General features: G+C 46.4%; 1 protein-coding gene across 2 annotated transcripts in view; it reads right to left on the bottom strand.

Moving 5' to 3' along the window:
- Window positions 1-9,033: 9,033 nt before the first annotated feature.
- Window positions 9,034-27,334, bottom strand: part of PRICKLE2 (prickle planar cell polarity protein 2) — a 329,796-nt gene continuing 311,495 nt past the window's right edge. For both annotated transcript variants that reach the window (XM_043587864.1, XM_043587866.1), the window contains one exon: window positions 9,034-15,090. In XM_043587864.1, coding sequence (XP_043443799.1) covers window positions 14,216-15,090 — 875 coding nt within the window. In that variant the 3' untranslated portion in view covers window positions 9,034-14,215. The remainder of the gene's footprint in view (window positions 15,091-27,334) is intronic.

The raw sequence follows: 27,334 nt of genomic DNA on the forward strand, positions 1-27,334 counted from the left end.
TAAGAGTGAAAACATATGGTATCTGTCTTTCTCTGTATGGCTTATTTTGCTTAGCATCACACTCTCCAGTTCCATCCACGTTGCTACAAAGGGCCATATTTCATTCTTTCTCATTGCCCTGTAGTACTCCACTGTGTATATAAACCACAATTTCTTTATCCATTCATTAGTTGATGGACATTTAGGCTCTTTCCATAATTTGGCTATTGCTGAGAGTGCTGCTATAAACATTGGGGTACAAGTGCCCCTATGCATCAGTACTCCTGTATCCCTTGGGTAAATTCCTAGCAGTGCTATTGCTGGGTCATAGGGTAGGTCTATTTTTAATTTTCTGAGGAACCTCCACACTGTTTTCCAGAGTAATAACCCAGTAATTTAACCAAAACAAGCAACCAACAAACCAAATCAACCAAGCCAGTGAACAAAGGAGCTAAATCCAAAGCCTTGGCCCTTTAAGCCTTCAGAACTTCTCGTGGCCATCAACTGACTCAACATGACCAGATCATCCAGACTAGAAAGAACCTTGAGAGGTCATTTTAGATTTGTTCCCACGTATTACTCACAATAGGCTGGGTTATGCTGTAGCAACAAATTAACCCTGAAATCTCTACCATTTAATACAACAAAGGTGTATTTCTTGTTTACACAAGACTTGTTGTGGATGGCTTCTTCCATAGAGTGACGCAGGGAGATCTGCTTCTGTCCAATGACTCAGCATCTTAACCTGAGGCATCCAGATCATGTGGCTTGGGAGGAGAAATGGTAGGCAAATGAAATGCATAGGGGTGATTCACCGCATTAGTCTGGAGGTGACACCTCACTTCCTCTCAGTTCTTTGGCCAGCACTAGTCACATGACTCCACCCAGCCGCAAGGGGGCTGGGAGTGGAAGGGAACACAGGCTCATTCAATGCGCATTAAATGTTGCAGACATGCCCATTCTTTATACAAAACTTCTTGTGAATTATTGTGCAGAATTGAGAAACAACTTTGACACAGTTGACATGATATTTAGGGGACAGATTTTGCAAATAAATGAGCCAATTTCTTTCCTGGTTCCTTTAAAAAAAATTTTTTTTAAAGGTGTATTTGTTTCTGAGACAGAGAGAGAGAGAGAGCATGAGCAGGAGAGAAGCAGAGAGATAGAGGGAGACACAGAATACCCAGTGGGCTCTAGGCCCTGAGCTGTCAGCATAGAGCCCAATGTGGAGCTGGAACCCACGAACTGTGAGATCATGACCTGAGCCAAAATCGGGACGCTTAACCAACTGAGCCACCGAGGCTCAGCCACCCCTTTCCTGGGTTCTTTGGGAATAATTTTGAAATGAAAGGAATATAGTTCTTGCCTCTCTTTCTAGATCAGAAGAATTCACTATTGACTTTGGTGTGGGTCCATAGTTCTTGGATCTCTCTTATTGGCTAGGAAAATGTCATCTTACACTGTTGTGTAAGGAAAATGTCATCTTACACTGTTGTGTAAGAAAACACTGACAAGGTCTGTTTTTCCAATGTGGCAAAAAGAAATGAAAGAAAACTCTAGATTGTAGAACAAGTAAACTGGTTTCAATATCTCTAAAAATATTGTGGCAAGAGCATTATCTACCTTTTTAAATTTTTTAAAATTAAAAAATTTTAAATTTATTTTTAATAAAATAATTTATTTTAAAATTATTTTTAAAAATAACTTACTGTCAAATTGGCTAACATACAGTGTGTAAAGTGTGCTCTTGGTTTTGGGGGTAGATTCCCATGGTTCATCGCTTACATACAACACCCAGGGCTCACCCCAACAAGTGCCCTCCTCGATGCCCATCACCCACTTTCCCCTCTCCCCCGCCCTCCGATCAACCCGCAGTTTGTTCTCTGTATTTAAGAGTCTCTTATGGTTTGCCTCCCTCCCTCTCTGTTTGTAACTATTTTTTTTCTCCACCTTCCCTTTCCTCATGGTCTAAGAGCCTAAATCTCCATCAACTGGTGAATGGATAAAGAAGATGTGGTTTATACATACAACGGAATACTAACCTGGCAGTGAGAAAGTATGAAATCTTGCCATTTGCAGCAACGTGGATGGAACTGGAGGGTATTATGCTAAGTGAAATAAGTCAGAGAAAGATATCAAATGTTTTCACTCATACGTGGAACTTGAGAAGCTTATCTACCTTTTTTTAATTTTAAGTTTGTTTATTTTAAAGAGAGAGAGAGAAAGCCGGGGAGAGGCTGAGAGAGTGGGAGACCGAGGATCTTAAGCGGGTTCTGTGCTGACAGCAGAATGATCACGGCGGGGCTCAAACTCACCAACCATGAGATCATGACCTGACCTGAAGTTGGACGCTCAACTCAGTGAGCCACCCAGGTGCCCCAACATCATCTACCTTTTGAATGCACACCGTTGCAAACCTTTGTCTGTGGGGCTCCTGTTTACTATAAATAGAGTTGATTTTATCTGAAATGTTAGAAAAACATTTGTTTTGGCTAGGCTCACTTTTCATTACTAGGTAGAAAGCATCAACTTCTTTTTTTGTGTTTCTTCTGCCATTGGGGCTTTTATTAAGTGTTGTACCATTTATTTCTAATTCAGCTGTAGATTTCTATTATCCACTAAGTGTGCTTTGATTCTGTCCTGGCTTGCTCAGGCACATTTTCCAATAAACAACGGTGGTGTAATTAGCACTAGACCCATGAAAGAAGTATGTTGAAATATGGTAATTTATTCCATTTGCTGATATAAGTTTATTCCTGGGTAGCATTTTTCCAGATCAATACGGATTTGATTTTCTTAAACCCTCACTTCCTAGTGATGGATCTTTCATTATATCATAAATCATCTGGTTATAATTCAGTGGCATAAGCCCTTCACTTTAGATTTTGCATTTATAGTTGATAGTACTTGAAATGTTGGTGACTTCATTATGGAGTCTAAGGGCACTATTACTCCTTGAAATTGGAAAATAGTATGCTTAGCTGGAGTTAAAAAAAACCAATTTGGGGTAAATTCAGCAATGCAAACCTGATCACAGCCACTGATAGGGGGCTTGGAGTGAAATTTTGCCTTGTAGCAACTCATCATCCAGAGGAAAAAAGCCTTCACCTCAGAAGGAAAGCTGGAGTGTCATAGGGAACTTGAACACTCAGGGGTGTGTAAGACTCAGTCTGTGATCTCTCTTGGCCCTTTTAATTTACTGACCCAACATTTTTAGGAATCTTCCTTTTGACAACCCTTCAAAATATTTTTTGAGCGTCTATTGTACGTTAGGCCCCATGAAAACCATGTGCAGGATAGTGGGGGTGCCACTATGGATAGAGAGAATCTGAAGATATATGCCAGGCCTTAAGAATGCACCTTTTCCGGGATGCCTGGGTGGCTCAGTCAGTTAAGCGTCTGACTCTTGACTTCAAATCAGGTCATGATCTCACAGCGTGTGAGTTTGAGCCCCGCCTTGGGCTCTGCGCTGATGGTGTGGAACCTACTTGGGATTCTCTCTCTCCCTCTCTCTCTGCCCCTCCCCTGCTCACTCTCTCTCTCAAAATAAATAAATAAACCCAAAACAACAACAACAATCAGAATTCACCTTTTCCTTTGGTCTTTCCTTTTTTTTTTTATTTTTTATTAAAAAAATTTTTTTTTCAACGTTTATTTATTTTTGGGACAGAGAGAGACAGAGCATGAACGGGGGAGGGGCAGAGAGAGAGGGAGACACAGAATTGGAAACAGGCTCCAGGCTCTGAGCCATCAGCCCAGAGCCTGACGCAGGGCTCGAACTCATGGACCTCGAGATCGTGACCTGGCTGAAGTCAGACGCTTAACCGACTGCGCCACCCAGGCGGCCCTCCTTTGGTCTTTCCTTGAGAGACAGTACAGATTTGATAGACTAAGTATAGATTTATAATATTTTTGGTTCCTGGATTCTGTTTCTTTGAATGCAATATTTGGCTGAGACTGGGCCGGCGGGAGTCGGGGGGTTCGGGGGCTGGAGAAACTTTCCCTTGAGAGGTGCCTCCAATTTGATAAATAGAGAACGAACGACTGTTTAGAAATACATCCAACAGATAACAGTCCGGGTTCTTCCCTGGGGATGTTATAGGATAGTTCTTATAGGAGATACATTTTGGGGTGTCCGCTCACCCCAGGACTCTGTCTGAAAACTGTTTCCTCACCTGCAAACACTAGCATGCTGCCAGCAGGCTAGCACTAGGAGTCACCTCCTTTCCTCCAACAGGAAGGAGTGCCTGGTCCAAGTTGGGCTAACCAGAGGGTTTTTTCCGGAGAACAAGGGGTTCAATGCGGGGGATGGCCACTCAGGAGCTGTGGGGGGCCACAGATGTCCATGAGCTCCTCAAACGCGCACAAGCAAAGGCAGAAGACTAAGGAGACAACTGGAGGAAAACAGTTTCAAAAATTGGGATAGAACACTTCTGACCTCTTGCTGGCTTTCCTCTTCCTGGTTCCAGGCTCTCATGAAGAGGCTGCCCTTAGGTTCTTATAAGACACGTAATACCCGGCAAAGAAATTCTGTTTCCTTATTGCTCAAGTTACCTTGAAGTAACTTTTGACCACTTGAAATCCAAAGAAGGTGGCCTAAGACACCTGCCTTTTATGGCCCCAATTCCTCAGGTTATCGTGTTTACTTTCGGATACTTCTGGTCTCATCTGTTGGCTAACTTGTTGCGTGTTAATGGCACAAAGTTGCCCATCAGCCTTGATGACCTGTTTTCTCTCTAGAATCACCAACCGAGCAGGGGAACGAGTACCTGCTCGTATTTTGCTGAGAAAGCTCTTAAATCATCTCCTCTCCCGCCGGGTATGATTGTGTCATTTAATGGTTTAACCACCTCCCCCTAAACTTCAGCCTGTGTTTGTTTTTGATTATTTATCTATGGCATCCTCCCAGAAGCTTTCGTTCTGGGGCTCTAGTCTTGACATCTCTCTCAGACAAAGTTAGTTGTATTTAGAAGTTACCCTGGCATCGGTTTTCCAATGGGGCTGCAGTTTCTCACTGGGGGCCAAAAGTAAACCAGTGTCCACACCTATGGTAGATAAACATTTGAGAAGCCTCTTCCAGCGTGAAGCTTTGTAACACAAGCTGGACCGCATGCAACACAAAGGGCTCTCAGGGGACGGGTTTCCCATGGTGAGAGAGGCTCAGAGCCCTTTCTCCCAAGGGTGGCCTCAGATCCCTGAAGGTTTATGAAAAATGCAGTTTGCTGCTACAAACCTGCTGAATCAGACTTTCTAGGGATGGAGCGAGGACCTCTGGAATTACATAATTACTACCTAGATAATTTTGATGCATGGAACCCATTGGCTCTGAGCCGAGAGTCGCAATTCTCAGATCCAAATATAATTGTTAGACTGTATTCTGAAAAATTAAAGTCAGTTAAACTACACTTCTTTTGTGAAGAGTGTCACTCCTGGGAAAAACTGAACATATCTCAGATCCTCCAAAATTGTATTATAAGCCCCAGGCTCAGATCTTTCCATCCTGACCACTGGGATCGATATCAGATTGTCCTGAAGCGGGTGGGACTGGCAGCCATGTTTTTTGTTTGCTTTGGCAGAAGACAAACACACAAACATAGGTTAAGGCAGAGATTCGTCATGTGTGGTCCTTAACCCTGCTGGACCGGAATGACTTGAAAGACCTTACTAAAAAAGCATATTCTGGGCTTGACCCCAGAGCCACTGAACCAGTCAGAACGTGAGTAGGACTAGGAGACTGGCTTCGTTTAGTAAATTGCGGGAATTTCTTACACGTGGTAAAGATGCAGGCCTTCCTGGGATGTCGCTAACTCCTGTTTAATGCTTCATTAAGGGGTGCCTGGGTGGCTCAGTCGGTCGAGCATCTGACTTTGGCTCAGGTCATGATCTTGCACTCCATGAGTTCGAGCCCCGCGTTGAGCTCTGTGCTGATGGCTCAGAGCCTGGAGCCTGCTTCGGATTCTGTGTCTCCCTCTCTCTCTGACCCACCCCCATTCATGCTCTGTCTCTCTCTGTCTCAAAAATAAATATTTAAAAAAAATAAAAAAAATCCTTCATTAAGATAAAATAAATGAGGCCGGGATACCAATGGCATCTACTTTCTGCTACTCTTTGAGTTGTTGATGATGGTGATGGATAGTAACAGCAGCGACAGATAACGTTTCGAGCTCTTACGGTGGCAGACACAGAACTAGGAGGTTGACCTGCATTATTCCTGTAAACCCACACAACTCCATTACTCTCCCATTAGTGAGCTAAAAACTGAGGCTCAAAGAGGACCGGCACATTTTCTGAGATGACACAAGTGGCCGAAATGGGATTAAACTGCTCAAGGGGAGCCAAATAAGAGGTGTGGGAGCTGCCATTCAGAATTCATCCTTCATGTATATATTTTTTCAAGTTTTATCTTTTTTTGGGAGAGAGAGAGAAAAGGCGTGAGTGCTGAAGGGGGAGAGAGAGAGGGAGAGAGAGAGAATCCCAAGTAGGCTCTGTGCTGTTAGCACAGACCCCGACACAGAGCTTGAACTCACGAACCAGGAGATCATAACCTGAGCTGAAGTTGGACAGTTAACCTAGGCGCCCCCATCCTTCAATGTGTTAATTAGGGTTGCAAGGAACACTTGAGTGCAAGTAAGAGCTGATAAAAGCACGGGTGGCTCAGTCGGTTAGGCGTCCGACTTCAGCTCAGGTCATGATCTCACGGTTCGTGGGTTCGAGCCCCGCATCGGGGGGAGGGATTCTGTGTCTTCCTCTCTCTCTGCCCCTCCTCCACCCACACTGTGTGTCTCTCTCAAAAATAAACATTAAAAAAAAAAGTTGATGAAAGTGCATGATGTAATGATACACAAGCACAGGGTGTGTGAAGGACCTAAATCGCGTGCTGATCCTAGAAGAGTACCTCTAGGGCAGGAAGTGGAATGTGTTCAGAGGTGAGGAAGTCCCAGGGACCAGCTCCTGTGGGTCACATGTGATCTCCCTGGGGTCACATGCATCTGTATTCTTGGTCCTGCTCTCTGCCTGAGCTTCTGCTCCTCCATCCTTCATCCTAACCTGATGCTTGTGGGTCCTGGATGCCCTCCCTATACATCCTCCCGGCTTCAGCCTGCATTGCCAACAGCCTCAGTCTCTCAGGATTCCTTAGTTTACATTTTGGAGAGAGGGAACCTGGTCCATTTTACTGGTTTGTGTTACATCACTTATAGATTGCTGGCTAGGTGCCACTCTCGACTTCAATCATTTTGGCTGTAGAGGAGGAAGAGGGGGGTCATATAGTGAAACCATGGCTGCCTGAGGGCCATGGGGCCCCAGGAAGGTCTGTGAACAGAACAAGCACGGTAATTGTCATTTCCAACACAACTCGAGTCTTCATGCAAAGGCTCTCAGAAGGCCTTAGAAAGAAGTAAGTCTTGTCTGGAATGCCAAGTCCCCGTGGTTAGGGTGGGTGACAATATTTGTTATTTCAGATTTCATTCATGGTGGCAAGTCGAGTTTGTAAGCTCCTTTACGGTAAAGTTTTGTTTGTATGTTGCTGTATCCCAAGCACCTAGCATAGTGTCCAGCATTCAGCAGGTTCTCAATAAATATTTGTTGAAAGAACGTTATCACAGCAACTCCCAGATGTCATGGATCAGACACGGGAAAATCTGATTTACATACTGCTTTGGTCCTGGCTCCTAGACACTATGAATGCCACCCTAACCATAACATATTCGTGGACAGAATTCCCTAGATGACACATTTCCTTAAAAGCTAATACGGATATTTTGGAGTCACTTGTTTTCAACTCCTGCTAATAACTGAAAACTAACCATGTGGCCTGGGTAGGAGTCGGTTTCTAGAATCCTCAAGGAACAGAGATGCTAAGAAAGCAAAACATTTAAACCGATGGTTCTTGGGTGACTCGGTTGAGTGTCTCTTGATTTGGGCTCAGATCGCGATTTCACGGTTTGTGTGATCGAGCCCTGTGTTGGGCTTTGCGTCAAAATAAACAAACATTAAAAAAACAAAAACAAAAACTGGTGATTCTCAACCAGGAGTGATTTTGTCCCCAAGGGACGTTCAGCAATGTGTCGAGATATTTTTTAATTGTGGTAAAATAAAGATACAATTCACCATTTCTAAGTGCAGAGTTTGGTAGTATGTTGTGCCAACAATGGCTAGACTTTTCCTCTTGAAAAACTGGAACTTTATACCCATTACATAACTTCCAGTTCTCCTCTTCTCTCAGCCCTTTGGAAACCCCCATTCTATTTTTCATCTCTACGAATCTACCCTTGGTGTCTCAGGTCAGTGGAGTTAGGAATTATTGGCCTTTTTGTGACTGGTTCATTTCACTGCACAGGAGGTCCTCTAGGTTCATCTATGTTGTAGCATGGGACGGGATTTTCTTCTAAGACTGAATGACACGGCACGCTATATGTCTACACCACATCTCGTTCATCCGTTCGTCCACTGATGGACATGTGGGTCGCTTCCACCTTTTAGCTATTGTGGATAATGCCACTACGAGCGCAGGGGCGCTCCTATCCTTCTGAGGCCGTGCTTTTCATTCTCTTCGGTATCTGCCCGCAAGTACGGTAGTTCGACGTTTAAATTAGTGAGAAACTGCTGTAGTATTTTCCACAGAGGATGCACCATCTCCACAGTCTCACCCACGGTATACAAGGGTTCCAATTTCTTCGCGTCCTCACCCACACCTGTTTTTATCTTTTATTTTTTTGACAGCAGCCATTGTATGGGCGTGATGCACAGAGAGATTTTTGGTTGTCACAACTCGGAACAGAGGGCACCTACCACTAGCATCTAGAGCGTAGAAAGGTCAGCGATGTTGCCAACCTTCCTACAAGGCACAGGTCAGTCCTCCGCCACAAAGAACGAACTGCTTCTAACCGTCGATAGTGCTGAAGTTGAAAAATCCGATCCGCACTGTCAGGTTCATCCTCCATAGGAAATCTTACCTCCAGACATGTGCAGCCTCTGTCTTCTTTGTTGAGCCACTCAAAGGCAGAGATTTCAAAAAACCCGGAAAGGGAAGGAGGGCCGAGAAGAATGGCAACATTTCTTTTATTCAAATTTTATTGGAAGTTTACAAATGTATTACAGACATCAGTAAAACATATCCATTTTACAGGGCACGGATCTCAAGCAAAGTGTTCACAACAGTCTCTGGCAGAGCCCACACCAAAGGCCTGTTGCAGACCTTCTTAACAAATGCCTTGACATTCGACACACAACACGGAGTCTGGCCTGCCTCACCTTCTCAGACCCTCTGAGGTTTTGTTTATGCACTTGGAGTTAAAGCAGGAGATGGGCAACGCAATTCTGTACAGGAAAGAATGTGTTTGGGAGAAGGAAAAATGCCAAAGTCCTAATTTGCTAAGGAATATGAAGGACTTGTAGACCTTAGAGCGTTAGGTCAGGGTCCACGATAGAACGAAAATGCATTGCGGAAACACATGAGTATCAACTAGAGAGGCTGGAGAACAGACCTTGCTAGTGGGTAACTCTCTCCAAAAAATTCTCAAAAGGCTGGTCAGTGTGACCTATTGAACATGAATGGCCAAGTGCCCAGTAGGGTGAAGGGATGTCTCTGAAAAGTCTCAGGATAGAGCAATTTTTTCTACCCTAAATCACCAGAAATGTTTTCCTACGCTACATGACTTCCCTCCCTCCTTTTTTTAATTTCCCTTGGGGAAAGCTAGTTTTGTCAGCAGGAAGTAAGCTTATAAAAGACTATAGCTCCCAATAGTGAGTCATGGCTTATGGCAGTCTTGTGTTGACTGGGCTACTATTATGAGAAAATGAAAAAGGAATCCAATCGTTTCTTGGTCCTAACCTTGACAACTGCTTCCAAGTGGTCAGACAAACCAGTTCGGGTGTCTGCTGAGGCCCCCAAGGGACCAAGCACTGGAGGCAAGGCAAAGCTCTCATTTCTACTTCCCCGGTACTTCCAGAGACGTACCTCAAAAGGTGGCAATCTGAAACTGCCTTCCAAATCAGGAGAGGAGGCTTAGCTGAGCCCTGCAGCCGGAAGGCTGTCCACAGGGCCCATTTCAAAGCCCTGAAGGTGCGAAACAGTCGCTAACAGCAACTCTTCTGGCATGAAACGGTCAGATAACTGGTTTCATTTTCCACTTTTCCTTTGTCACAGATAGATCCTCCTTCTCAGGCGTTAGCATCTGGTTTCTGTTAGACAGAGATATGCAAAGAGCACTTCTCCTTGGAATTGAAATGCTTGTGTTATTTCTTGTTAGAAGGTGGGATTAGACAAAGAATGAGATGGCCTCTCTTATCTGACCTCTGCAAGAGGATGAACAGAAGGCTGCCTGTAATAATCGGCCAAGAACACGAGAACGGAAAAGGAGGCCACGGAGACTGGTCTTTGTTTTGCTTTAAGAAGTCAGCCTCCACTTTTAGCATCCACCGTGACTTATGAACGATGCTTCCTAAATGGCTGGTGTACCGTTTGGGGGCCAATGGCAAAAGATGGAAAGATACATAAAAACTGGTTCACAGATCAGCTGTGTTATCAAATAACCTCAGTTCTAGTCGACCGATCCTGGCTGGTTGGAGGGTCACAAAGATTTCTGAGGCTGTAACCATGCTCTCTGGGAAAGCACACAGGGACACTTCGATGATACCTGCCCAGGCTGCAGGGACTACAGAGCCTGTGCCACCTAGATGTCATCACCGGCTGCACCAGAGCTCGGCAATGGCAAGTGGTACCCCAGAAGCAGAAAGCCACTGCAGGAGGGGAAGGAAATATAATTTGTTGCAGTGCAAGAAAATCCTACAGGATGTGAAAAAAAGATGAGAAGGAGCTGCCTTCTGGCCCCCTACTGGAAATGTTCACGGGGCTGGCTGAGAGCAGAAAAGAACGACTAGAGATGAGAAGGTAAATGTAGAAAGCAGGCATCGACCAACCAACGCTAGGAATTCTACCTGCCTTGAACCTGCGCATGACCAGGAAACATGGTTCTGATCTCCCTCACCTCGTTCACCTTCACGCTTGGTAGAGATCCCAGAAGTATATGACAGAAGGAAGGGGGGGGGGTACCTGAATGTCACACTCAATGCCACCAGCCTGCCAAGAAACCTGTTCACAGTATCAAGGGTTGTATGTATTGGCAGGGCCATTCAGGAAACTGTCAATGGCTACTTCTTCCTGGGAAACAGCCAGGTCTGTTGCCAATGAATTGAGCAGCGATACGAAATGAACTTAACTCCAAAGTTGTGGTTTTAACCAAAAGGCAAGAAGATCACTATGAAGAGAGGTAGAAAAACCAAACAAACCTAAGGCATTAGAGAAGAGAGGAAACTAGGAAAAGAGAGATTACTTTTCTAGAACAGTCTACTGAGGATAATATGATGATCTACGAAGAGGTGACTGCAAGCCCCCCCTCGCAGGCAAAACTCGACCGAGAAGAGCTCATGGTTATGCGGGAGGAATCCGGTAAGGACCCAAAGTTCTTGCCTCAGAAAAGAATGCATTGAGTGTTTGGGAACAGGATTCTGCGATGTTACGTTTAAGGTATCACGAAGAGGTGTAATTCCTAACACAGTGACATCCTGCTTTCCCCCAGGGCACTCACTTGGAGGTCCCGTCATCTTTGTGATGATTTAACCGTCCTCGTGGGCATTCTCTGTAAGGTGCTTGGCTGCATGTGGGGTGGGGAGCAGGGATAGAAAACATGGAGGTGACCTTGTTTACACACAGTGTGGCCCTGAGGCCTGCCTCTCACTACATCTCAAGCTCGGACCAGTTCGGCTGCCGGACGCTCCCTGCACCGCTAGATCCGAAATCCCTTATTCCTCCCATCCCTTGTCGGGATATGGTTCCGTGTTGATTTCTGGCTACCATCTTCTTTCTGTGGATGGTGGCTAAAGCCTCATCTGGGGAAAGTAAGAGGTACTCTGAAAAGGATGGAGTTAGAAAGCAGCTTTTTTTTTTTTTTTTTTTTTACCAGGAGAATTTCTTTCATTGGATTCCAGGCTAGAGAGGACAGACGTTATTTTTCAGCTGTTGGCTACGTTAAGCGATCTACTTTTGTCTCTCTTTTCTTTTTCCAAAATGCCTTTTTATTCTCAACCAAGGAACTCAAAACTCCACATTGGACTCACCCGATTTCTACCAGAAACCGGCCACTTCAGTAGCATGGTGCTGCACAGTATTTCTTAATCAGTTTTGCCAAGCAGTTTACAAACTTACTATACAAACGTAATAGAGTTAATTCTCCGGAGGCTTGGATAATTAATGAAGCATTTAGATAATGAAGATAGCATGCGGAAAACAGCCACAACCAACATTTGCATTGCTTTTTTAAAAAATCAGTGACAATGACAAATGTCATATTAATACCTGAAAAGCAAATTATTTGTATACATCCTGAATGGAGTGCCATTTCCACATCCTTTATAGCCTTCTATTCCCCAGACCCATTTGGGATGGTGTCTGAAAAGCCACTTTTCACATTCTCTCCATAAGAAAATACTAGAAAATATTAACTACTATACTGAAAAGAGACCACACTCACCTCACCATGGCAGATGGCCACTGAGATACGCCGTGTACTACATCCACAGTACATCTCACTAAAGGTGGGTCCTCCAATGGATTATTTCAACCGCCACAATCCATTAAAAGGAGGAGGAGAATGGAACAGAAAGCAAGCGCTTCATTTTGAACCGAAGCAACGTAGGAAGTTTTTTTGTTTTTTTTTTTTTTACTATAAACAACACAACCGCTAAATGTCTTCTTTAAGCAAACTCACTTTTGAGCCCATTTTCTGTCTGACCAACAGTCCCCAAAGTTCAAAATGGAAATCCCCTTCTCAACAATGGTTGGTTTGCAAGGCCATTACCCTGAAATCTCCTGAGCAGCTCCCTCTCCTGGGTAACCCAGACACTCTGGTTACGGGGTGGGTTAAACTGGACTCCTTCCACAAGCACTGTGGGGTTATTCAAGGTAATGGTCACCGCTAGTCTACTTCCTTTCCAGAAGTTCTTTGCTCTGACCTTCCTTCATATTCCCCTTCAGTCTCTACCCTTGACCTGCTTTCTGCTTTGAAACTGCCTTGTTCCTTCTCCATGCATGGCATACAATCTGCATGTGACCCCCCGTCACTCCCAGAGCCCCTCAGAACCCTTCTGCCCCTCAATGTCTAATGCCTAAGTTTGCACTGAGGACAACCGGTTGTCAGGCTAAGGCAGCTGTTCCGTCTGCCTTGGTAAAGGAAAGCAGATAATATAATCCAGGAAACATGAGCACCAGAAAATAATGCCACATTCAAAACAACGTCATGCGGACATCACACAACGGCACCACTCACGGGCACTTTCACTATCCCCAAGGGACAGGTCAACAGTGAGCAACTTCAGTGTTCCCAGCAGGGATGGCGTTTCTCACGGGACTTGACTGACACTGGTTGGTTTCTCTAATTGGCAAAAGTTACGTTTGCAATTTTAATAAAAATTACTATCACTTTGTAGAGAATAAATTCTACCGAGGGTGGGAGCAGACCTAAGGATGTCTCTCCTGAAGATGGAATGGAGCATAGAATGCTTTGGGTGTAATAATTTTTTTTTTCAGCCACAAAAAGCCAAATTGAATAAACTCCTTTGAAAAAGGTCTCACTGACATGTAACAAATTTGTATAGAAAAAAGAAAAAAAAAAAAAAAAACGGTGGTCCTGGACCACCTCTGAATACTACTCAAAGACGACGCTGGGTATGCATGCAAGGCTTCACTGAGTCCTACGATATAGAAATTCCTTTGATATTACAAAATACAAAAATATTTTATCAGAACTCTCATTTACATTGCATTTACAGTGGACATGTAAATAACTTAGTCTGGGGTCCTGGCTAATAAACAAATTACTTACTGGAGAAAGGGTCCTAAAAGTAAGAGAGAGCCAGAGAGGATATAAGCGAGCGGGAAACAACTTGCCATCTTGCGAAAGGCGACTCAACACAGACTGACGGGAAGGAGGTGACCAACTCTGGCCTCCACAGAGTCTATAGCGTTTCCAAAGTGAAATGTGCAAATAATATTCAACATGCCGAGAACTGCGACTACCTATTGAGTCAGTCTATGACCTTGCCTCCATCAACTGCCAGCGTTTCCCTCTTCTCCTCCAGCAACCACCCCCCCAAAAGCGCTTTACATTTTAAAACAGTGCAAGTTTCTGACTTTACATTCTTAGCTCCCATCTTCCCCCATTCCCTGACCCCAATCGTATTAGGAAATGATACAGTTTTTGCTCTTTTGTCTTTTCCTGCTGTGCACCTGTCCCCTGCCCCCTAACGTGGAAGACTTGGGGAGGCCGTAAGAGCTGTATTTGTGCAACAGCTCGTCGCTCGTGACGTAGCGCAGGCGGGCGGGCTGGGGGATTGGTTCTCCTAGGAAATAGCCCTCGTTGTCAGACTCCGAAGAGGAAGAGCAGGTGGAACACCAATCATACTCGGTGAAGTAGGGTCCCCATCGCTCCCCAAAGGCATTCTGCAGAGCCAGGTCCGACACCGTTCTCGGGCACTGGCCGTACAGGTCCCGGCGGGAGCCTTGGCCCAGGCTCTCCTGGAAGCTCCGCTGGCGCATGAACTGGTCATAGTCCTCCCTGGCTCTGAGGGGGGGCCTTTCTTTTAACCGGGAGATGGCCTCGCGCTCGCTGGCCAGGTGCAGGGCGTTGTCGGAGCGAGAGCGCCGGGAACGCCTGGACCGGTGAGGTCGGAAGCGGCGACTGTCATCACGGGAGGTACTTCTCCTCCGCGTGCGTTCGCTCATGGGCTGGATCCTCATGCCGTCCTGCCCTGGCAGCTTGCTGCCTGCCATCCCTCCATCGAAGTCAAAGCTCTGGTGCATCCTTCCGTGGGACTGCAGGTCTCTGTACCCGATGGGGTTGCCGAGCTGGTGGAGGTTTCCCTCCATCTCCTGGTACTGCTGGGCGGAGAGCAGGCTGCGGACGGACTCTGCGCTCCGGAACTGCATGGACGAGTTTAGAGTGCCCATGTTGCTCAGCTTCTCAGAGACATTCATTCCAGAGTCTTTGCTGAGGTCAGGCATGGAAAACCGGGACAGGTGCTCCTGGCGCTTGGCGCCACCATCTGCGGACAGGCCTGGCGGGACGGGGAGAGAGAAGAGAGGACCGTGGAGGTTAATACGAGTTGCAGTCGGGTTCATCTGAACCACCAGAATCTACCCAGGATCGCTGCACGCGGCTCTGCAGCTGTACACGGCACAAGAGCTCTCTTGGAAAGCGCGTGGGAGGGCTTTCACCATTCCACGGGGGGGTGGGGGGGGGGAACGTGTCCACCCAGAGAGGGCACCTGGTTAAAAGGCATCCATAGAGATGCATTTTACTAGTTGCTAATTCCTACAAAGGCTCATCGGAGTTACTAAGAGTCCACTGTGCCTCTTACGCGTGATGCTTCCTGTGTTTAGAATTTCTACAAAGGGCTTCAGATAACTCTTTGATCTAACGCTGTGCTGTGAGTACGGAGGACAGATATTCTGGACGTAGAAGGTTTCAGCTGCAGAGGCTGGGCCATGCCCAAGCAGTTCCTACCGACACGGAGCCTCGTATCTAGTCCCATGATACCAGACTGACTCACTTTCCTGTTGGCCTCCAGCAGCTTTCTCCCGCGCCCGCTGTCCCTAAGCCCCATATCTCAAATGTCTGGAACACTAAGTGACTCCCTGGGTGTACACAGAGGGATATTTACTCTCTCAGGCTGCTGCGGGAATGACTGTTCCCAGGGTTTTAAATGGGCCCCTAACGGCCAGAAGATGTGAGTGGGGCCTTGGGACACCCCTTCTTCCCCTGGGGAGGCACTTTTAAAACAACACCGTGACCTTAATGTTTGAGAAAACAGCGGGCACCCCCAGCAATGGCCCTGCAGTTCCTAAGTGCCGTCACTGGCACCACTGAAATAAGAACTGTTTTGCAGATAGCGGGAGATTCTTGCATTGAGTAACTTCCATCTTGCCCATCCTAAAGCAGCAGTCTCTAAAGAGATGCTTAAGAGTAGACCAGGTGGTAAAATCTCAGCATTTTCCACTCATTATCTGTTGGCAGATGAGCAGTTCTGCCATTGTTAGAAAACACGTCTCTGGATTACAACGGCTCATTATGACGCCTGCCACTGATTATTCTTCCCTACCTGCCGGGACCAACAACTTCCATGTCCCCGACAAAACTAACGGTATGAACACTTTGAAAAACTACTTAGCAGTATCTGTTGAAGCTAAATACACACACACACACACACACACACACACACACACACACACGGATTATCAACAAAGCTGCTTTGAATATCTGTGTCCGTTTTTGTGTGTGTGGACTTCATGTTATTTCTGTTGAGTATACAGAGTGGAGATTATATGACTCTCCATTGCTTCTCCTCGTTATAGACCTAACAGGAATCAGTGCACAGGTCCAAGAAAACGTAAAAGAGTGTATTCAGAGAATATTTTACAATAGCCTAGAACTAGAAACAACTCACATGTCAACTAATAGGAAAAGGGATAAATAAATCGTGCTAGTTTCTACCATTCTCCCTTAAAAGGAATCAGAACTCTGGAGGGATGGCTGATTCTAGGACAGGAGAAGGGAAGGTATGAGCCTGGGACATCTTGTTATGCCAGAAAGGAAGTGTTACAAATGAAAAAGGATTTTTTGAAAATCACGAAAAAAAATTTTTTTAATTTATTTGAGAGAGGCAGAGATACGGGGCAGAGAGAATGGGACAGAGAGGATCCCAAGCAGGCTCAGGGCTATCAGCACAGAGCCTGACGTGGGTCTTGAACTCACAAAACCGTGAGATCGTGACCTGAGCCCAAACCAACAGTCAGATGTGTAACCGAATGAGTCACCCAGGTACCCTGAAAACTGATGGAGGTTTGCCAGAAGGACACCAGGCACAACCTCAAGGGGCCCCCACTAGCCAAAGCCAAGCAATTTGAGCCTCAAATCATTGAAAACAGTAGGGATTCATAAACCACTGAAAAAAGAGGAAATCATGAGTCCATACCGGTAAGAGATAAACCCATCAGTAAATAGACGGGGGAGGAGAGAACAGGTTCTTGCCTGCAGTAGAATGCTGAGCAGAGCAGAAGGAGTGCACACAGAAGGGGTGCTGCATTTGGAAGATCATCATTCCGTAACCATTGTAGGTAATGACGGATTTCGTGCGAGAGTCAAGGCATGCGCAAGTTTGGGGGTGAAATTTAATGGGGAGGCAGGATATTTGCATGGTGTTAAGTGTTTTTCCACGCACTTACTAACTGTAAGGGAAAATTTAGTAGCTACACAATGGAGAAATCACACAGCACTTTGACCAGGAGATCAAACTTGACCTCGCCGATGAGCGGCAGCTGGATACTGTGTGCCACCCAGTGTATGTCCTAAGAGGTCCACGTTATCACTCATGCAGTGTTCCAGCCAGGGAGACAGATCCTGAACGTAATCAGAAGGAAACATTGGGGAAACTCCCAAAGGAGGAAAATTCTATTAAGAAAAAATGGGACTATATGCTTGAATCATTTTTTTTTTCAGTATCATAAAAGTGTGAAGGAATATTCGACACTAAAGAACACTAAGGAACCAGGGCAATGGTATAGAATACACGATCCTGGACCAGAACCTATTCTGTAGTGAGAATGTCATGAAGGATAACTGTGGAGAAACTGACGAAAATTGGGACACAGGCAATTAATAAATATGCTAAATTTTCTGTGTTAATTTTGATAACAGTGATAATTATGGTAATGTTGGAGAAGATCCTTCCTCTTGGGAAATACACATGGAAGTATATGGTAGTAAATGGCCGAGGTGGATGCAACTGCCTCCTGAATGGGTCAGAAACAAATTGCGTGTGTGTATGTGTGAACAAGAGAGAAGCCATGATAAAACAAATAGGGTAAATTGTTAGTCATATGTGAATCTAAGTAAAGAGTACATTCTGGTTATCGTTTGTCTCATTTCTGCAACTTTTCAGTAAGTGTGAAATTATTGCTAAATAAAAAATCTCCTGGGGCGCCTGGGTGGTTGAGTTGGTTAAGCGTCTGACTTCGGCTCAGGTCACGATCTCGCTGTTTGTGAGTTCAAGCCCCGCGTCAGGCTCTGTGCTGACAGCTCAGAGCCTGGAGTCTGCTTCGAATCTGTGTCTCCCTCTCTCTCTGCCCCTCCCCCGCTTGTGCTCTTTCTCTCCTGAAAATAAATAAACGTTGAAAAAAATCTCCTGAAATCTGTGGCATATGATGCAATAGTTTTCAATGCCTGGGGAAGTTACTGGGGCTGGGGGGCAGGGGGTGGGTGGTATATGCTATTGGCGTCTAGTGGGCAGAGGCCGGAGAGATGTTGCTAAACATCCTACGATGCACACACAGGACAGTCCCCACAACAAAAATGATCCAGCTCCCGATGTCAGTAATGGCACAGCTGAGAAACCACGATAGATGGCATCCCCCACAACAGCGAGAATGAACGACTACACCCAGCCACAGGGATGAATGTCACATAGAGAATGCTGGCAGACAAAAAAGAGTACGTGCCATGTGATTCCGTTTATATGAAGTTCAAGAACAGCCCGAGGCTGTCTATGGTGGCTGAGATCAGGACAGAGGGAAGGGACATAAAGGAAACATGGAGGGTGCTGGAGATGTTCTGTATCTACATCTGGGTGGTGGTTAAAAGGATACACACAGAAAAGTTCCTTGAGGTGTGGATTTAATATTTGGTTTGCTCTATCTTAGGTAAGCCACGCCCCAATAAAATGGCATAAAAACAAAGCAGAGCTCGCATTAAAGAGCCAAATTTAAATGCTGGATATGCCTGTGGAGAAAATATTCTGCCAACCACCATACTTTCCAGTCATATATATTTTTTAATTCCATCACTGGGGTAACTGTCAGGGCAAGAGGGGATGAGTTCTTTAACTCCCGCTTTCCCCGCTGCTTATCTCTGACACACACATCATAAAAGCTGATTTACAACAGCCTAATCACTTCCAGAACTGCCCCAACCTGAAGGCGGAGAGGACAGGACAGCAACCAAGGATGATGAATGAGTCGTCGGAGCAGATGAACTCCATGCAGTAGGGAAGGAAAAAAATTCTTCAAGAATCACTGGGAGAAACAAAAGCTACACACATGTGGGCATAATGATCTTTGCTGGGCTTCCTCCTCAAGCCCTGTTATAGAATCAGGGTTGTTATCAACAAGCTAGCAAAGTACCACAAATCCCCAAACAAGCTGTTTTCCTGACCCTGACTTCTGTAAGTCTCCAAGTCAAGCATTTCTGAGGACATCCTGCGTGTGAACAGATTCTTATTTCCATGAGGAGGGTGTAACGTGAAGGAGGGCAGTTTCAGCACCACTGGGAGGTGATCTGGCCCTGTCGTGTTGTACTTCTGTGTCCTGGGCAATCTCAGGATAACCTTGACCACCTTGACCCTCCTCAGAAAAAAAGAACGCTCTGTCAAGTACAGGAGGCTCCCACTGTTCAACCCAGAGCCTAATGTCACTTATCCCAAACATAAACTATTCTCTCGGGGACGTGTGAATGGGACTGGAAATGCTAGACGCTCACTGTGGACATTATCAATACATTTACTTATTTATTAATAAAGCTTCTTATTGACTAACTCAGAGTTTGCTCCACGGTCTTCCTGCATGCAGGACATGAACAGAATGGCCAATGTTGTCCACAGATGAGCAACCATCATGTACCTGCCTCTGAACAGGGTGGCTCTGTGGTTCATTTCATTCTTGGCAAAATCCAGAGTCCTCAGGCAGCCCTCAAGGCCCTCTGGTCTCACAAAGATCACCCACTAAACCCTCGTCCCAGCTTCCTTGGCGTCAGCTGTCCTTACACACGTACCAGAAAGCTCATCTCAGCCTCTTTTGGAAAACACTCCCCTCTGCACTGCTGACTTCCGCTGACCATAAAGGCCCTCACATAAATGTCACCTCTTCAGAGGGAGCCGCCCTGATTGCTCTTTCTAAAGGAGCAGGTTGTCCCCCCAACAACCAGTCACTCCGCAGCCTTGACTTTCAAGGTTCCCACCCTGACTTGTTTTCTTAAGTTCTTTCATATGTTTGCAAGTTGAATGGGTGCCTCCTGGGAGCAGGCATCACGTCCTCCTATTCACTGGACTCCCCTAGAACTAGGAGTGAGCCTCCTTGGTGCTCAATCAATATTTGTGGAATTAAGGTCAACGAATCCTCATGCTGCCCGCCAGGAAAAGGTAGCTACCCTCTGACCTGGAGTGGGCCAGGACTTAACAACCAACTCTAATTCAGACGGGTGGGATGCCAACCATCAGGACCAGAAACACACGGTCACACCTGTCAATCTCATTGTCTGCGATGCTTCATTTTGCAACCTACCATCTGTGGGGTTTCTCCAATTTTAAAGTTGAAGAACGTGTGGTTTATAATTAGCTCCTCGATCTGCACAAAATGTTTTGGGCTTATTAATCCCAGCTCTGGAGATGCGTTTAAATCACCAGCTTCCATGTCTCCAAGACTATCACAGATCATACTTCAACTTGAGAAACCGACCTTTCCTCTCTCTGCGAGCTGAACTGGAGAGCCACTTCCTGGCTGGCAGCAGGGGGGCAACCTTTGAGCCTCTAGAGACACATCTCCAAAATGGGTATGACAACAGTATCTGAGTTTGGGAGTTGCAGTGACATAAGATGAGGAGAACAGTACTTTTCCTCGTTAAGACTCATCACAACGGTAGTAGGTGTGTGCCATGTTTCTTTGATCTTCAACTTCTTGGCTAGTCTATCACCTCCAAGATGGCAGGAACAGACTCCTGTTTGTCAACCCTCATCTCACCACCTCATATTCTGGTACTTTATATGCTGGAAGAGAGTACTAAGAAAGACCTCAAACTCCCCAGTGAAAGGAAGCAGGCCCCATGAATTTTATACTCAGCCACCTGCCAAGGGAGACAAATACTTGAAGGTGTGATCGTATGACTGAATGAGTCCTAGAATGATGACCCACACAGGCCACACGGCAGTGTTCACTGAAGATGGGCCACTGTTCAAAGAATCTGTGGCTCCCGACTGCAGTTGGAGACTGCTTCTCCACACAGATGAAATACAACTCTTTCTTCCGTTTGTGCGGCAGGAGACCCTGTGTCAGATCACTGCGTATAGATAGAATCCACCCCAATGGAGGTCTACAATGCTACTCTCTCCTGCTGCCAGAGACCCACCTTACTTTTCTTGCTGCCTGAGCCCCGATGTGTGCATGTGAATGAATGCCTGCAAGCAAGGTGTGGTGTGGGAGGCAGAGACTGCTAACTAAATTCCCCAGGGAGCCCTTGGAGTCTGACCCCACATTTGATGATCACAGAGGTGATCACAGAGGCCCAACACATTCTGGAGACCCTGGCTGAAGAAGCCTATCTGCCAGCACGAGGCATGGATGTTAAGGCATTCTCCTCTCCAAATAATGCAGGATTTGTGAGGAGTGCTACATGGCCTCAATTCAGCCTGGTCCCAGTGATCTGTGTGGCCGGGAGCCACGCAAACACCCAGGGACTGCAGTTTTCTGTCGGCATGCATGGCCCTGGCCCCAACAAGGAGAGGTCCGTGTTGAATTTAGCCTGCGATTCTCTATGGTTTAAACCATCAACGCAAAGCTACGGCCAGGATGCTCTAAGCAATGCCAGCATTTCAGGCTGAACAATATCCCCTCACTGCAAACATAAGGCCTCACAGAAGTCAGTGACAGCAAGAAAAATCAATACCTCCAAAGAATGCCCTGGGTCTGACGGAAGAGAAAGGCAATCTTTGCGATGTTCGCTCTCTCCATTTATTCCGAGAGCAGAAGAGTGCTCAAGACCAGAGAAAAGACCACGTGGACTGCAAGGTAAGATTAGCCCTTTGGTACATCTTTCTGTTCCTTATTTATTGCCCTTTCTAGTCCTATTCCTACCTCCCTCAAAGAAATTGGCATACAAAGACATCGCTGTTTCTGCCAACTTAAATAACGCATTTCATTTTACAGTTCTGTGCAATAAACGAAAGAGTAACTACTCACCTTAGCCCTATAGACATTTATGACTCGCACGTTCAGTAAGGTTTTCCCTATATGACTTTTTTTTTTTCTTTCTGAAGCAGAGACATGAATCGGAATGGTTTAGAATAGGGGTTTGCAACCTAGAGCCCATGGGCCAAAGCCAGCTCACTGCGTGTTTTTGTAAATAAAGTTTAACTGCAACACAGCTACACCTATTCATTTGCGTATTGTCTAGGGTTGCTTTCTCACTACAATGGCAGGAGTGGGTAATCGTGACAGACTGTATGACCTACAAAGCCTAAAATATTTATTACCCGGCCCTTTCTAGAAACAAGTTTGTCGCCTCTGGTTTAAAAGGCAAATGTGCTGTGAAGCTGTAGCAGGCCTAAGCACCCCCAAAGTCATGTGCTCTACATGGTCTATCAGAGCATGCAAAAAATGTCTTTGAGGTACAAGTTGATTCAAGTGTGTGGGGGTAAGTTTGATCAGGTCCCTTGGGGTCCTTTTTCCAACTCAGTCAATTGATTTCATCAACACTCAGAATCTCAAATTGGCAACATCTGGAGAGAAGCTGTCATCCGGGCAGTGGAGTTTAACCACCACCAAATGTTCCTTAGTGACAGGGCACGGAATGTTCGAACAGAGTAGGCTGGGGAAAGCGGTGGGGCGGGAACGGAAAGAGAGGGAGAAGGAAAAGGAAAGGCAGGGAGAGATTATGAGCACACTCAAAATCCCTGGCTGCTAACAGCGGGACCTGGGACCAGTGGCCATGGCACCCTATCCAGACTGGCAGAATCCCAACCTGCATTTGCACCAGAGCCACCCTGGTGATTCACACGCCCCTGAGAGTTAGGGCCCCACTGTGCCAGAGCTGTGGCCGAGTTTCAAGGACAACCTTCTCTGCAACGAAAGGTGCTTCTACCCTAGGAAACCCCACACCCTCAGAGACACTGATTCAGAGTTTCTCAACTTTGGTGCTATTTGCATCCTGGGCAGGAGAATTTATTTTTTTCTTTTTCTGCCTGGGGGCTGTTGTGTGTTGTGTGATGCTTAGCACCAACCCTGCTCCTACTCACTAGATGCCAGCAACACCCCCCTCCAGTTGTGACAACTCACATCTCCAGACGTTGCCCAATGTCCCGCGGGGCTAAAACTGGCCCAGCTGAGGAGCACTGCACAAACAGATCTGATCCTGGAGCTGCTGCTGACCACAGGCTAAGAAGCACTCTGTTCCTGATCTTCCAGCGAAACTGGGTTAATCCTGCTCTACCCCACCCTGCAAACATGAGCCTGAGCACCAGACACGGTGGACACGTTCTCTTTCCAGAGAAAGATCAGTGCGTTCCATGAGGTTGGGGGTGGTGTATCTCCCAAATCGGGGAACTACGAAGTTGTTTGCTCTCTAAACTCCCCTCCACAAACCCACTCCTGACAGTCTGTCTCTCCCGCGGTGGGCGTGAAGAGTTCCCTGTGGTTAAGGCCTTGGGGGTCTTCTTTTCCCTCCCCCATTTGAAGCCTTTGGCATCTCGAGCCCTTGATGCAGCTCTCTTACTTCCTTACTCTGGTCACCAGCCTGTCTAGTGGGTCCCAAGTGAGGAGGTGGTCATGAGTGCTTACACTCACGTGTCTGCCATCTGCTCCTGTGGTTCCAGGAAAAGTGCTGGCAGACGAAAGACACAATTTCCTTCAGGCAGCTGCTGCCGCGAGGGAGGCGGAGACGGGCTGGTGGGGAGAGACGCCCGCTTCTGACTTCACGCCTCCCCCGTGCCCGCCTGGATCCCCCTCGAGGGAAGGGCCATTTCCCCATCCCTGACCACTCGGGGAGACTGGCCCCAAATAAAGCACAGCTGCTTGACAACCAGCTGGTTACAAGGGCGGCCATGACCCATTCGGGTTTCCCCAACAACAGAGTCGGTGGTTTTGAGCAGCATTCATTCTAGAGACTTGCCTTTGAGCCAGAGTGGCTGAGAAGTGACAAGTGTCACAATAGGACTAAAAAGTCGCTTTTCTTGCAGACCCAGGAGAGTTGAAAGGAAGAGCCTGGTCGAGATCAAAACTCTGATTCGACTGGAGGTCCCTTACCTTCTATCTGCGGAACTGCTCCTTAACTTCCCAATAAAGACCCAACGTGTAAAAGGTAGTGAAGGGAGAGACCAGGAAGTGACATTTTTAGAAACATGTGGGGTCAATTTTAACTCCTTTTCAGCCCCGTGGGGGATTGTGGTTGTGTAGCCACAAAGCCCATCGCTAATTGAAAGGATGCGTAAAAAATTCAAACCAGGTGAAGACTGTTTGCCAGGGTTTGCTCTGGGCTCACGCTGACCCCATGCTGCTTTCCAGAACCCATTTACCCCAGTCAACGGGCAGACCACACGGGAGTCTGTGCTCAGGAAACACTTGACTACACGGCCCAGAAGCTCAGTGGCTCCCCAGCGGTAGGGAGCAGACAGCCGGGGACTTGGAGACCCATCTGGTTTCTTCAAAGATTCTAGATGAAGTCCTAACACTGCCAGGCTCTGTGAGCAAGGCCATTTCTGGTGACACCTCAAAGGGATATTACACTATAGAGGGAAGAGAGATAACTCAATCAGGAGGTCAGTACAGCCATTATAGAGAGTAATCACAGGAGGGAGGAAACACAATGCTCTGACAGGGCCAAAAGATTAGCTCTATCCAAACAGAGTGCTGAGAAAGACCCCTGTGATGGTGGTGACAGCTATCCTAACACCTAAAGGACCTACGGGCACCTGGGTGGCTCAGTCAGTTAAGACTCTGGCTTTGGCTCAGGTCATGATCTCACGGTCCGTGGGTTCGAGCACCACGTCGGGCTCTGTGCCGACAGTGTGGAGCCTGGAGCCTGCTTCGGATTCTGTGTCTCCCTCTCTTTCTGTCCCTCCCCCGCTCATGCTCTATCTCTGTCTCTCTCAAAAACGAACGGACGTTAAAAAAAAAAATGTTAAAGGTCTGAAGGAGACAGCCTCACCAATAGTGGGGAAAGCGCTCCAGGGCAGATGGAACACTTCGTACCAGGAAAAGTTCCTAGTACTCTACGAAGTGACAAAAGGGCAGTGTGGGAGCCCGAGAGAGGTTCTTCCAGGCCCCCTTGGCTTTGAAAGTATCCTTCCCGTGCCTGTAGGCAGCTTTAATAAAGCACCTGCGTGGCAGCACAGGGGAGTGGAGAGGAGCACTGGCTTTGAACTTCACCTTCCCGCTCTGTCTCCTAGAGCTATGCCTCCTCAGGCAAGACCCTGGCCTGCTCTGTGCCTCAATTCCCTCACCTGTAAAATGGGAGTAAGTAGACTCTAGCTCATTAGGATGACAGTGAATAATAAGTGGGTACTTAGTGCTGGTGTAGGGAGATCAGATGGAATGTTCTCATGGTCTTTCACCACTTACCTGTCACTTACAAAGTATTCTTAGGAATGTTGTCCTACATGAAACAGCTAGGCATGGATACGCAAGTTTTTCAAGTGTGTAACAGAGAGTTGGAAGGATGTGCTCAAGGTCACACAGCGGCCACTTGAGAACTATTACTTCCTACCTTTTATTTTTGTCAGTAGAAAGAGTACGAGGAATATGGCCACAAGGCTGTTATTGACTTGAGTGACAAGAGGCAAAGAGAGAAGTAAAGATCCATCCACACATTTGAGCTCTGAACCAGTGGCCACAATTCAAAAAATCCTTTTCATTAATGGATCGTTTCCTATTGTATTAATAAGAATTACTGCTACCTGCAACAGCAGGGATGAATCTCATAAAGTGAAAGATGCCAGCCACAAAAGAATACAAACAGTAGGATTCCATTTATATCAAGTTACAAACCACTGCAAGCGAACTGTTTGAAGTTAGGACAGTGCTTGCTTTGGAGACGAAGGAGGAGGAGAGAGTGGAAGGGGCAGGAGGGAGTTTCTGGGGTCCTGGTGGTGGTCTACTTCTTGACCTGGGCAGTGCTGGCAGGAGCATAATAATTCACGGAGCTGCAACTCATGATTCCTGCACTTTTCTGCTGGTTACACATCCACAAAATGTTTATTAAAAACGACCACCAAGAGGGGCAAGAATGTACTCACGACAGTTTGCAAGGTGAATGTGCATAAAGCATCCCCCTCCTGGGACACTGGACTGGTAGGGCTGGGACACGGGCCCCAAACCAGCAGCTAATATGTTAGGCCGTGTTCGGTCTGAAGGGTTAAGTTTCTTTCTTTCCTTTTCAAGTTGGAGTGCACAGGGGCCTTCGCCGTCTGTGGTCTTAGCCCTGGGCACATTTACACATTTGTCATACCTGCCTGTCCACAAGCCTCTCTTACCTCTCCCAGCAGCGTCAGCCAACTTGATAAGAGGGGTAGAAGGTTGGATGAAAGCGGTTTATGGATGTAAGGCCAGTACACAATGTGCTCTTCTAAGCTTGGGGAATCCTTGCTTCTCAAGAGCCTACTTACACACAGCTGAGGGTTGACAAAACGCTATTCTTGGCAAAAAAGTTTATGATATCACGTATGACAGAGCCAATTACCAGACTGACAGACGGGCAAAAACATAAACATCTACTCCGTGGTAGATGGAGTGTCTTTTTTTTTTTTAATGTTTTTATTTATTTTTGAGACAGAGAGAGAGAGAGAGAGCATGAGCAGGGGAGGGGCAGAGAGAGAGGGAGACACAGAACCCAAAGCAGGCTCCAGGCTCCGAGCTGTCAGCACAGAGCCCGACGCGGAGCTCGAACTCACAAACCACGAGATCATGACCTGAGCTGACGTCGGACGCCTAACGGACTGAGCCACCCAGGCGCCCCTGGGGTGTCTTTTAAAAGGATGGGTGGGTAGCATGAAGAATTGATGAAAGGATAGGAAAGGAATGGAAAAATGGTTATATTAAAGAGTGCGTGCAAAATGGTGCATGTACAGAAAGAGACATGATTTGGGGCTTTCATCAAGACTTATAAAATCAAGCTACAGAATACAGTTCTTGGGTAAGAATTAAGTTTTCAAGTCATCATTATCACTTCTATTATTCATTTACACTTAAGATACTCTTCATTGGTGCCTCCCTCTGTGTCTGGAGGGGAAGCCAGTGGGGTACCTGTAGGTGAAGAACTGAAAATAGAAAAGAAAAAAAAAAAAAAGATGAGCAACTTGCCCAAGGTCAAGAATGATGGGGATGGGTGACAAAGGCAGGGACTGAATTAGTTCTCCAGACTTCCAAGAGGCAGCTTCTTCTCAAATTTGAGCAGGCATGCACGTTACCTAGTTATCTTCTTAAAATGATGATTTGGGTCCACTACATTTGGGGTTAGACCCAAGACTCTGAATTTCTAACAACCCC

The sequence above is a fragment of the Prionailurus bengalensis genome, chromosome A2, assembly GCF_016509475.1.
Source record: "Prionailurus bengalensis isolate Pbe53 chromosome A2, Fcat_Pben_1.1_paternal_pri, whole genome shotgun sequence".
Taxonomy (NCBI): domain Eukaryota; kingdom Metazoa; phylum Chordata; class Mammalia; order Carnivora; family Felidae; genus Prionailurus; species Prionailurus bengalensis.